The sequence below is a fragment of the Cryptomeria japonica genome, chromosome 2 (genome assembly GCF_030272615.1).
Source record: "Cryptomeria japonica chromosome 2, Sugi_1.0, whole genome shotgun sequence".
NCBI classification, from domain to species: Eukaryota; Viridiplantae; Streptophyta; class Pinopsida; order Cupressales; family Cupressaceae; genus Cryptomeria; species Cryptomeria japonica.
The window spans coordinates 542,334,721-542,348,420 of record NC_081406.1 but is presented as its reverse complement, the minus strand read 5'-3'; the positions used below and the strand labels follow the sequence as shown (position 1 = coordinate 542,348,420).

At 40.0% G+C, this 13,700-nt stretch overlaps 1 protein-coding gene across 2 annotated transcripts in view; it reads right to left on the bottom strand.

The window, feature by feature from the left end:
* Nucleotides 1-436: 436 nt before the first annotated feature.
* The window catches only part of LOC131066784 (uncharacterized), a 262,967-nt gene continuing 249,703 nt past the window's right edge, over nucleotides 437-13,700 (bottom strand). The window contains exons 25-26 of one of the 2 annotated variants that reach the window (XM_058001632.2): nucleotides 2,965-3,047; nucleotides 2,305-2,883 (exon numbers count right to left, since the gene is read on the bottom strand). In XM_058001632.2, the coding sequence (XP_057857615.1) occupies nucleotides 2,412-2,883; nucleotides 2,965-3,047 (555 nt within the window). In that variant the 3' untranslated portion in view covers nucleotides 2,305-2,411. Of the gene's footprint in view, nucleotides 908-2,304; nucleotides 2,884-2,964; nucleotides 3,048-13,700 lie in introns of those variants that run through there. The other variant, XM_058001633.2, reaches the window with a different exon arrangement.

The window sequence follows — 13,700 nt, the reverse complement described above, 5'->3', positions numbered from 1 at the left end:
GCAATTGCTATTCCCTCAAGGTTTATACATTATAAGCCTGCATTCCCAATTTATTTAAGCATGCATTTTAAATCCAGGTACCGAGATTGATTAACATATGAAATCAAGGCTAAATACAAACTCAAAAAAAATCCTATTAGATGGTGTTTTATCCTTGGTATATCACAAACAACAAAACCTTTGAAGTGGATTATAAATCTCTATCAGTATAGCTGATGCAAACATTCTTAATAATATAGAACAAAGTTCACTGAATATTTGCTTGCAACACTGTTACTTTGATTAAGTGAATAAGTTGACGTGCTTCTATAAGTAGTTTTATTTTCCTTTTTACAACTTTCCATTTTGCATGAATTTGAGTTGTCTTCCTTTAAGGACTTTTTGATACGGAAGTCACTCTGTATCAAAGAAATCGCAGTCTGCTTTAAAAAGCCAATAAATGAAAGGGGTGACCTATATCTTTCCCCTTAAGAAAGGAAATGAAAAACATTTTAAGTTTTGATTTCCATGTCAGTAACCGCTAATATCTCATAGTCTAGATATGTGTTTATAGTATATACGAACAAAGAAGTTTCTAATAAAATACAACAAAAAATGGAAATTATAAGCAAAAGGAACCAGCATTATCTTCTTCAATCCTGCTATATTACTGAGCAACAATCTCAGGTCTATACGAAGATGCCTCCTAATTTTATTTCTTGAAGAATGTGAATCGATTCCAATTTTTAAAAAATCACTGTATTGAATTGATTTTACAAAGAAGGTCCAAAATAGAACAAGGACCAAGCACGATCTGAATAGAAAGTGGATCTGGGGACTTATCATGGATGTAAAAGGCTGATGCTCATCTGCTTCTAGCACCATATGCACTGTGTTTAGTAATTGCAAGTTGGCCTTTTCCCAATGTCTGAAAAATAGTAATTAGCAAACTAATCAGATGGGAGACGGACTTATAAACATTACTCTTTTAAAATTGAGCCACATAGCTACTGTCGGAATTTTTTAATTCCAAAGCCAAGAAATCAGAAGACAAATTATGGAACTGATTAAAAGAAAATATCCAACTAAGTCCTGTTGCCTTAAAAGTCTAAACAAACACCAAAATTTCAAACAAGACTTTAACAAGGACAAGTGACACGTATTAAGAAAGCAAACATTTGGCAAACTGGAATAAACCATATGATGTCACATCAAGTGACTTATTTACGTCCATTACAAGAATCAGCATATCCTTGTTAGAAGGGAAATTTACTCTACCATTATTGACTTGAAACAGTATGCAGAGTTCTTTCAAGTATTGTTATCGTGAGATTTTTAATAAAATCTATTACCTTGTTAAATTTAGCTTGTTTCTCCAAAACAAGAGTTGGCACCTCGATTTTTGTAATATACAGTTTGTTTACCACATCTTTCAGACTGAAGAGGATGGCGAAAACTCATCCAAAGAATGGCCAAATCATATCTTTTAATAACTTGAGATGAACAGATCTATGCATATCTCTGTAAAGCAAGAGAGATGAAAGTCTAAGAGTGATTAAGATTTAAGTCTGGTTCTATTTAATCTTCAGAAAGTACAACTTTAAACACATAATAAAATTCCAACATACAAGTTTGAGCAGATGTATTGAACTGTAAGTAGGAATTCAATTTCCTTTTGATTTTCATTTAAATTAGTCCCTCCTAGGATTAAAGTTGAGCCATCTTTTAGGGAATATGTTGTATATTTTGCATTCATTCCAATATTGGATTAACATTCAGGAGTCTGAAATTTTATACTAATCAAGCAGCAACAAGTTCTATCTTCTTCCTCCTTCCTTGCGAGGATCAAAATACCAGGAGTGAATATCATAACTAGCTTTTTGACTCAAGTCAGTTCGGTGTTGTTCGTGGCCTTGAAAGTTTTTCCCGTATGTCGGACATCTTTCCATACACTTTGTATTTTTTGAACACAAAAACAACCTTTGAACAACTCCATTGTGTTTGGATTTATTTCTTTGGGTTTTGCATCTAAACGTAAAGAACGGATTTTCAGCTTATAAAATAAGTAGTCCAATTGACTCGAGAAAATTAATTTAAGAGCACAGAACTGGATGCAGCTTTGTTGCATCCCTATAATAATTGCATTCCAATCAGCTTATTTTTCTTTCTTACTCTCATCTTTGAATTTATAGTTATACAGACCTGCAGCTAGAAAAATGGTGTACTTATGAGTCTCAACTAGAAAGAAATCACTGATATCAATTTAATCATATTTTTATGCTGTAAAATTATGGCATCTTGTACTTAACGCAGAACAAAGGAAGATGAAAATCTGACAGCATAAGAGAGCCACAGATAAAAATTATTATTTCATAAAAATGGATTCCTAATCACGCATGTACAATGCTTGAATACACTGTAAATAGTTTGTCTTAACATTGTTTTCTTTCCCATTTTCCCTCTCGCCTTCCATCTCTTTCCCTACGCTCTACTACTGGTCTAGGTTTGGTACCACGAGAACCTTGTCTATGGGGAACACCAAAGCCTCCTGAAGCCATCATATCCATGGTTGATGCAGTCTCTGGATCACCAATGCTACAAGCATCACCACTCTCTCTTATGCCATCAAAGCTATCATCATATCCTCGTTCATCACCACGGTCTCGGGCATGTGAGAATGCTGATATCTGTACTGGGTAAACTCTGGAACTGTTAGTGACAATTGTAGGTGTAGATGATATTGCACCAATGCTGGTGACAGATGCATTTGAAACACTTGCAGTTGGTGTTGCAGGAGGTGTTGTACCATTTTCACGCACACCACTTCCAGAACTACCAGGCCTTAAGCTACCCTCCTGAGAAGGCCTGCCACCCTCTCTCTCTCGATATCTCTCCCTTGGGCGGCTGCAAAGTTCATGAATAAATGTAGTTAACAGAGTCAGAGATATATTTTTATGTAATTCCTTCCGCTAACACCATACTAACCTGCCGGGAGTGGAAGTAGAGAACTCCCTGCGAGATGATCTGAGCCCTGATTCTCTCTGCTCTAACTCTCTCTGAATTTCTCTCTGTCATCAAGATGTATTTGTCTGAGCAACAATGTGCATAAATTGGAACATAATAAAAAATGTTCGAAAAAACTTTAAGGAAACAACGTCCTATTCATCTTTAGACTTGTGTTAAAAAATCTCGAGTTCGAGGCTGCTCGTTTCTCTAACACAGCAGACCAAGGTGCCTAATTATTTGATATGTGCCCATATGCCAAACATACTATGACCAACAACAAAATTAGAAGAAATGTAATATAAATTTATTTATCTACATAAAGAAAAATAAAATGGAAGAGAACCAATCCAAAATAAGAAACAAAGCATTAAGGTGGAGAATGATCATCACTGTAAACAGATCACCTCATAAGCTAGAAGGACCATATGAACATCTATTACATTTAGGAATTGCAACAAGAACTGTTTATAATGCTCAAAAAGGAGTGAAAGGAAAAAATGATTAGATGTGACAAGGATCAAAAAAACCTATCAAGAAACATCACAGCCACTGTAAGAGTTAATTGGTTCTTAAGTCAAGAAACGGGAAAGCAGATGTAGGAATTGAATACAAGTGAGTTCAACCATGCTCCGATCTCTTTGGAATCAAAACCAAAATACAAAGAGGTGATACAAACTTTAACCTTCTGTAATGGTGGCTTGATAGCTGCATTTGCTACAGAAATTGGTATTCTGTATTCATATTAAAAGAATCTCTTCTACATGATTGACTTGCCATAATATAGAAGTAAAAGAAGGCAGAATTCTTTTTATAGAAAACATGTTTCTTTCAAAGAAAACTCCAATTAATTTTGAAATATTTAGCTAGAATTCAGATACTCAAAATTTTAGCCACACATTTTAAATAGAACAATGAAAAAATCACTCATAGGAGGATTTGGCTATCAATTTTATGGAAGGCAAATGTTTACAAACAAGAGAAGAGGAAAGGGACATAGGTTTCCAAACCTTAGGTTGATTTAGCGGAACAGTCAAGAAAGTTGCTAATACATCAATTATCAAGTCATCACAAGCATTGGTGTCCTCTTCGCTTCAAATTGTATAGTAGTCTATCATTTTAGTTTTTACCAATCACTCAGCAACTCTTAACTACCTTTGTTGTAACTGGTATTCAATCAAAAACTTGATTGTTATGTATGAAATTTTGTTATCAAATTGCTATTTGTCTGTTGAATTATTTGTCAAAATCTCAAATAGTCACATTCTAGCTACGTTGCAGGTTATGTTAGAATCCAAACTGTTGAATTGCCAAGTGTTTGCGATTTGTCCATCAAGTTTGATTTTAAATATTAATTAGTAATTGATAATTTATTGACGATTGTTCATTAAAATTGTTGTTTAATTAAGAACCTATTATTAATTATTTATTAATATTTTATGGTTATTTGTTAGTAACTTAGTATATTTAAAAATTATTAAATATTTTTAATGCAATCATTATTGTCTACAATTTATAAAAAAATTAAAAATCAGAATTTTTTTTTATAACTATAAATATTGATAATTATTATTTTTGAAAAGCTTAAGATATTATAATTAATAATGGAAAAACAAAACTAAATAATCAAAAGTCAAAATTAAAAAAATCAAAAGCAGCATTCATTGTTTTGTTTTTAATATATATATATATATATATAACGAAGGCGGAGCAGCAGGTATTCAGGTTTAAGTCATCAAGAAGATTGTTGGAATCTCAGAATTTCAAAGGATTTGCCAGGTTCACAAAACTTCATCAACAATGTGAAAATCAGCACGAAAATGTTTGGTTTTAGAATAACAATTTCAATGCTTCATCGAGGGCTTTAGATGAGAGTCACCAAGGTTCATCAAATAATCAATTTTTTAGAACTCACATTGGAATTTACAAAATTTATCAAAAAGTTTCACCAGACTTCATCAAAATAAAGGAAATATCGTTAAATCAGAATCATCCAGAGCCACCTTCCTTTAGTATCTCATCATCATTTTTGAGAACATGAAAATGTTCCACAAAAAGCTATTTTTAGTTCGATCTTGCTAGTTATAGCTTTCCACTATTTTAGTGTTCTCTATTTTTAGCTAGGAGTCTATCGCATCATGCAAGAGATGAGAGCTTTTAAGGGATAATAAAGTATTTTAATTTTCAGTTGAATTAACAATTGCATGATGTCAAATATGAATTAGTGGACCAGGTAATTTGTAATAGAGCTTTCTATCATGAAGCAATTGTAGTTAGAGTAGAAATAGTAGTTAATTTATTCCTTTATTTTCATGCAGCTTTGTAAATAGCACATATAAGTGCATTTTTTGCAATTAGAAAAAGATGAATAATAATTCTCATACCTGAATATTGCTCAAATCATTGTTCATCAAGTATTTGTGATCATTAATCCAAAGTTCAATATCTATTAAGTTCAATAGATATTATTATGCCTATCTTGCTTCTAAGAATCTATTGACATGTTTTTATCTGATGAGGTATATTAAATAACTTATACCCAATTTGTGAGCTTTGTATTGCATTTTTTTTCAAAGTTCGATATTGTGGCTTTGTATGGTGTCCTTCATTTACTTACCAAAGCCATCATGTTTTTATGCATTAGCTCATTCAATTCATGTGTACTTGCCTTGCTGAATCTCTGTGTTTAGTTATAGTCTTATAGAATTTAAAGAATAAAATCCCTTGTCTTTGTATTGACAAACATTTCAGCCTTTTACACTAGGCAAACCCAAAAAGATATATCTAAAGTTTATTTAGGATAACATGGAATCACCCCCAAAAAAACTATAAAGTTTGCAAATTCAAAGTACATATTGTTCATAATAGGCTACCGCTAAGTTTTATTATATATTGAAGTTCCCCTTCTAATTTGAAGAGTGGTTCTACCACACGCATGTTCTATTTTGTATTGCATTGTGTCATGTCCCCTCCTTGACCATTATATATATATCTTAAATGAGACAATTATTATTATTAATTTAATATATAATTTACCAAAAAAAGATGATTTGAGATCTATTTATTTATTAAATAATATTTATTACTAATATTCTGAAATGTTCAAAAATAAATAAACTAATATTATATTATAATTCATATATTATAGATTATAAACATAATTTATATATTAACACACATATATATATGTGGAGCTTATTAGAGCAAATGTGCAAAGCTTCTATTTACAAAGATTGAGGTTTTTCATTTAGTACGGAATATTATTATTGATCAAAACGTTGAGAACTTGAGACCATCATAAGATACGAATAGTAAAGACGTTATGGAAGATATCGATCATTACAAGATATCTGATCGAAACATATGCATTATGGTAAGGAGCAAGAGATTGTTATCGGGAAAAAGTGTATAGTTAGTAATGTTAATTATCAATAGTTAGTTAGCCGACGGGTAGGTAGTTGGAGTCGCGACGGTTGGGTCGCACCCCTTCGGCAATCATATATTGTATCACCTCCGGGTGTTGTGGTGTAATGTTAGTCGTGTCAGATGTAATGTTGACGACAGATATAATATGAACATCCTTTGACATTAATGGAAAGCTTATTCTGGTACTTCTTTTATATTTGCATTGTACATTGCTGTTCGATTTCTGTATTTTTCCTGTTTACCCAGTGAGGTAAACATTTGGCGCCGTTGCCTAGACGAACTCAGGAATGGAAGACACGGATGGCGCACAGACACAATGGGCCTACCCGTTGGTGAAGTAAACCCGGAGAACCGACGACAGCAAATTTTACGAGAATTTCATGAGCGCCAGGATGACGGACGTAGGGAAGACCGACAAAGGACAAATAATCCTTAAATTGTGAAAGGAGAGAAATAAAGAACACTGTTAGAAGCAGAAGAATTATGTTGATTGTATACAAAAGAATGAATTAATAAAGACGTGTTGTGTTTCGATTTATGTGTTGAGAAACATGAAATTGTACCACAATTAATGCCCAATTTACTGAATAAAGACAGAAATAAGAAATTAGAAACCGACGAGTGGGAGGCTGCGCAGAAGGCTTTGATTCTGGAACAACGTGTAGAACGTAGACGGAGGCTGAGGCAACTTGCCGAAGGACGACCTGCCGAAGGGTTGCCCGAAGGGAACCAAGGAGGTGTCACGGAAGGTGCAGAAGCCGAGGGGAATTTCTACGCGTCGCCAGACTACGGTAGAGCGAGAAGCCTTGAAGAGTTTCTGGAGGAAACTAGGTTACGGAGAGAACTAGTTGAAGAGACTCGAGATCGGTTCAAAAACTTATCTCTCACGCCACAAAGGGAGGATCACCGAAGGGAGCCGGGCACGGGTGACGACGAAGTGCCACAAAGGGAGGATCACCGAAGGGAGCCTGGCACGGGTGACGACGAAGGGGAAGTTAACCGCACGGTAGGTATAAGGCAGAACACCGTACCTTTGGTCACCACCACAGGAGGCATCAGCGGCATCGAAGGGAGCAGCACCGGAGGGCAGACACAGCCACAACCACCTCCAAGTAGACGATTTCCATCAATGGCGACCAAACAGAAGTTACCCAAATTCAACGGGGATAGCAAAGATGATCCCGCACGGCATTGCCGTACATGAGAAACCATCTGGACAGCCAACGGGGTGACTGACCAGGATGAATGGATGAAGCAGTTCCCCGCCACACTGAGAGGAGTGGCTATTGATTGGTATGCAGACTTGGATAAAACCAGTGTAACTACGTGGGATGAATTGAAGAAGGCATTCGAGAAGGAATTCCGGCTTCTCCGGGATGATAACGAGATAGTTTCCGAAATCTACGGAACAAAGCAAGGAAAGAAGGAGACCGTACGGGCGTACGGGCGCCGACTAAAAGAGTTAGTCGGGAAAATGGAAAGCCAACCGGCCGATGGCTTGAAGAAGAGGTGGTTTGTCGAGGGTTTGAACCCTAAGCTACGACGGAAGATGAAAATTGTGCCTCCAACATCCTACGACGATGCATACAACCGGGCCATGGACCTGGAAAGTGAAAATAAGACGGCCAAAAAGAAGAAGAATAGATCTTCATCATCATCTGAAGATGATGACACATCGGAAGAAGAGAGTAGTAGTGACGAGAAGCCGAGGAAGAAAGTCACAGCCCTTCAAAAAGATATGGAAAGGATGTTAAAAGAATTTAAGACAATGAAGGGGACTACAAGTAAGGACGATGAACTATGGTGCACGGAGTGTAAGGAGAGCGGCCACACGAAAGGTGCCTGTCCCAAGAAGGCATTCTGCGACATCTGCCAGATTATGGGGCATTCTACGAAGGAATGTCCATACAATCTGAAGGCACGTAACCAGCAAGTGCTCTTTGCGCAGGAGCAGCCATCCACATCGGAGGCAAACAATAATGCATCATCTGGAGGATACTGGGACAACAGACGCGGCGGCGGAAGGAATAGCAACAATACCAATAACGGAAGCCGTATCCAGTATGACGCCAAGGGCCGGCCAATTATCCAATGTAGGGCCTGTAATCAGTGGGGGCACTTCGCCCGTGATTGCACGAAGGAAGCCACCCCTCAGCACCTCTGCCGTTGGTGTGGGCCAGGCGACCATGAGGACGCAAATTGCCCGCAGGCAGGGGTTAATCTCCTCAACATTGAGAAGGCTGAGAAGACTCGTGAGAAAGAAGTACTGGCTATCACCCACGCCCAGACGAAAAAAGCCACTTATCCCGACCCCCGTACGGAGAAGGAGAGATTACGGGAGGCAAAGGTCAATATTGAACGTGAGATGACGACCGAACGACGGGACAACGAGGTGGCGAGTACATCATTCCGTACGGAAGCGGAAAATAACATCATTGGGCAAATATTGCAGATGGAGGTGTCGATAAAGGTAAAAGACCTTCTAGACTCTATGCCACAATTGAGGACTGCCATCCTCACCAATGTGCAAAGCACTGCATCGTCGAGTGCACCACAGGTAGGGGTTCCCGCCACCGCTACGAAGAGTACACCACAGGTGGAGGTTTCCGTCAGCCCTTCGACTGACCCGATGTTACTAGCCTTGAGCAGTGGTAGACACCCAGCTGTGGTAGAAATTGGTATCTGTGGGACCATTCTGAAGGACACCATTGTGGACGGTGGATCTGGGGTGAATGTACTACCAGAAGAAACATGGAAGCGGCTGGGGAAGCCCACCCTGTGGCCACCCACATTCAACCTGGTGGGAGTGGACCAACACGGCATTAAGCCACTCGGCCTGTTGATGGCCCAGCAAGTGACAATTGGTACGCAACCATTCTTGTTAGATTTCGTGGTCATTCCCTCGAAGAAGAAAGGCTATGACGCCATCCTGGGGAGAGTGTGGTTGATCAACGCAAGGGTAAACCACAACTGGAAGAAAAATACACTTTCCATGGAGAAGGGAGGGCGAAAATATACCATTGACCTACACACCCAAAAGGTCGGCGAAGAGCTCGCCTCTTCCGACTCGGAGGACTCTAATAAAGGGGAAGGGGGTCCCGATGAAAGTAAGGGCAAGAACGCGATGGAGCCGAACAGTGAAGGGGTGCTAGAATTGGAGGGATGTTCTGAAGATGAGAGATGCTCACTTAACGGGCTCTTCCATTGGCAGATGGAAGATTACGAAATGTTCCAAAGCTACAGGCTCGAAGTAGAGGAACCAGAGCAACCAACAGAGGTGTACCTGCCGGAATACAAAGAATATTGGAAGGGAGACGCCCCAAACCCTGGCGACGTAAATAATCCGAAGAGTGTCGGCACCGATTGGAACCCTGTGTGGAAGGCCGCAGCCTTCAAAATCTTTATTATCCTTCTTCTTCTTATGTACGAGAAGGAGGTCGTGGTCCCTGTAGAATTTGTGGTTCCAGGTCTTTCAATGACCAGTGAAAATAGATTGGCCACCAACGGGTACAAATTGAAACCTTACCACGCGAAGCGCGCAGGGGACCCGAGAGGCCAGACAGACACTCGAGAGTCCGGAGGGGGACCCGAGAGGATGGAAGGAGACTCCAGAGGCCGGGCAGGCGACTCGCCAGGTATAGGACCAAAATAGGAGACTGTCGAGCGAGGAAAACCGAGAAGGATGAAGGGCAATCCCAGAGACACGGGACCCGAACAGACGACTTTCTAAGACATCTAAATTAGGAGAGGAGGGAAGAAAAAAAAAAAAAAAACCGTACGGTTGTATGACAGGCGACCGTACGGTCAAAAAAATAATTAGAAAAAAAAAAAAAAAAAAGAAAGAAAGAAAGAAAGAAAAACGAAGGAAAAGAGACCACCGTACGGTGGCACCACCAACGATGGACACCACCGTGCGGTGGCACCACCGAAGGTGGAACCCACCGTGCGGTGGAACCCACCGTGCGGTGGACACCACCGAAGGTGGAACCCACCGTGCGGTGGCACCACCGAAGGTGGAGCCCATCGTGCGGTGGAAGCCGCGAAGGGCCGCGTGGGCATAAAGCCGCCTACCGAAGGGAAAACCGCCGAAGGAGATAAAAAGCTACCGAAGGGAAAGCCGCACATGCCGAAGGAAGAAAAGCAGCCGAAGGGAAGACAATCACCGCACAAATGCAGAAAGAACCAATTACACCGCACGATTGGAGGTGGTATGGCAGGACATTACAGTGCTTTAAAAAAAAAAAAAAAAAAAAAAAACGACGACGGATTGAAAAATGATTCGATGACATCTGGAGCCTGGACACTGAAAATATTGGAGTGTAGAAGAAGGGTTTTTGACATCATAAAATATCACAGAAATGCAGTGCTGCCCCTCGACCCCGCTGGGGCGCTGCCCCAGACCCCGCGGGGGCGCTGCCCCTCGACCCCGCTGGGGGCGTTGCCCCCAGACCCCCAGTTTATTTTGAGCTATAGAAGACCACGGGAAGTGTTGTGGTTGTCCGTATTGTGAGAAAGAAGCCTGTAGCTAAGCATTGGCGGGAATGCCATAAGCCGTAGAGGGAGACGGATTTGGAGGTTGGGAACAAACAGAGTTTGACGGAAGGCATTGCAGGTCCGCACAGTTGTATGACACCAGGGAGTTATTCAGTTCAGTTTTTAGCCTTTGGGGAGTGTGATGGAGGATTTGAGGTGTCTCCTAGCATTTGTGCCAGCGGATTGTGGTCACCTCCAGGCATGACTGGTACGCTTTGAGGAACTCGGAGGATGTCTCGGCGGGACGTGAGGTTGCCGTGGTGGATGCATAGAGGGCTCGGGAGGAGCTGACCACCAGGTTGGAGGCAATAGTCGCGTGAGACTTAGTTCAGCGTACCCAGGAGTTGGATGCCGGGAGAGCAGCACGGGTGGCTATCGAGGACAAATTGGCTAGGGAGACCATATCAATTGAGTAGCAGTGGGTGGAAGCTGAGACTGAAAAACGTGTTTTGCAGACAAGTTTGGGTTAGGCACAGGAGGATTGTGATGGCCAAGGAAGCCATATTGGTGAAATCCGCACTTGAGCATTGGCTGGTAGCAGAAAAGGTTTTCAGGCGAGGACGCAGCAAGTGTATAAGATCTGGGCCCGACTAGCGTCAGTAGTTCCTGCCATTCATCTCTATTTTGTATTAAGTCGTCGGAGTCGACTTCTTTTCTTGGGGGGGATGATGTTATCGGGAAAAAGTGTATAGTTAGTAATGTTAATTAGCCGACGGGTAGGTAGTTGGAGTCGCGACGGTTGGGTCGCACCCCTTCGGCAATCATATATTGTATCACCTCCGGGTGTTGTGGTGTAATGTTAGTCGTGTCAGATGTAATGTTGACGACAGATATAATATGAACATCCTTTGACATTAATGGAAAGCTTATTCTGGTACTTCTTTTATATTTGCATTGTACATTGCTGTTCGATTTCTGTATTTTTCCTGTTTACCCAGTGAGGTAAACAGAGATCAACGGAGAAGTCTGAACACAGATGGCATCCAAGTGTCGATGATCAATAGCAACCAATAAACCACCGGTAGTAGCAGTATTTCAAGGCACTGAATATAATCGGCAAAGGCAAAGAGATTAGGCTCGATAAGCAAAATATACACATATCAACAATAGCGATCTGTATATACGGAATTCTTTGTGATTATTGAGCATGAAGTAGCAAGTATTCATTATCGCCACCAACGAAGTATATCAAACAAACGTTAACTAATCAGCAATTAAATATGGCCGATTCATATAAAGTCAGCCTCCTAATAATCGATTAATATCTTTAACAAACATAGCTATGAAGTATTTAATGGAAGGCAACGATAAAGATTAGTAAACGAAAGGGGAGCAATGAAGATTATCGAAGGAGAGGTGCGATTGCCATAGAAGAATTCTAGTCATACAAGGAAGAGATACGACCATTCGTCTTTTAGGCATATAAATGAGACATTAGTGACACTCCGATTAGGGGAACATGGTGGAGACAATTTTTAATGAGGGAATATAAAATAAAAGAGAATAGGGGAGAGGGGAGATATCATCTACAACATGGAATAGACCATTGAACAGAATAAAACAGAACTGTTATTAAGTTACAGGCAGTAATATCTGTGTTATTGGTGGTATGCGTGGGATGTGCTTAATGTGTATGCTTAATGTAAGAAGCTTGGTAATATTCTTACGCAGAATTTAGTAGTAATATTATTAATCAATATAGACTGCAATAATGTATGACAGTCATACTTAATTTTATATACATCAATAATAATTGAAAGACGAATATATTCAGGGTCTAAGTACTTAATCAACTCTAACCCTATTCCCCAAGGGAGATGGGTGCTGCTAGGGAAGGGCAGAGTAAAACCATCCAAGCCCCAAGGGTGAAAGACGACTCCTGAAATCTAGGCTGCAGGCCCCAAGGGTGAATGGACTGAGTTCCGTGGGGTCAGATTGGTTCAGGTTTTAGGCATGGTTTAATAGCATTATAAGTTATGTTACAAAGAGTTAGTTAGTTATGCTCAATTAAGAGTGATAGTAGGTAGTTACATAGATGTTGCCCTTGGGAATTGACAGCCTACAAATAGGGCACATTACACATTGAAAGGTGTGAACTAAAATGTTAACACCATGATGAATAGAAACTCAAGCCAAGTTGGCCTTATTCTACATATTGCTAATTACATCTTAGAAGTTCCCTCTCTGCATCTTTGTATATAACTGCAAGAAGTACATAAGTTACTAACGTCAGACTATATGTTGTGCTCTGAACAGCACACCCCATCCTTGACGGAGACCCCCGGTTTGCCCGAGTAGGAGAGAGAGGCTCCTCTAGTGGTCTAGCATCTAAAATCCTGAGTTTATAAATTGCACAAAAGTCTTCACTTGCCCGAAAACTTTTCCAGAGTCCAAATCGCGCATTTTGCTTCAGCATCCCAAATCTGGCAATGAAGGGGGGCGTCTGAGATAAAGTCGTGCATTCTCATTGAAGCCCAAAATCGCGAAACCCTAAGTAGGCCGAAATGCTAGAAGGAGTCATAATCACGCAAAAAGGTCTTTTAGGCCAAAAAAATCCAAGTTCGCGAGATAAACTCAACTTGCCCGAAAAGACCAAAGGCTCGAAAGATCGCGCAAACAAGCCAGTAAGCCGAAAATCACCAAAACTTAGGAGAATGAAAATTGTGCATTTCTTCTGAACGGGTCGAGTTTCCAAGATTCAAATCACGCCATTCGCCCATAGGCTTAAGTTTGACAGAAGATGAATAAAATGTTAAAAA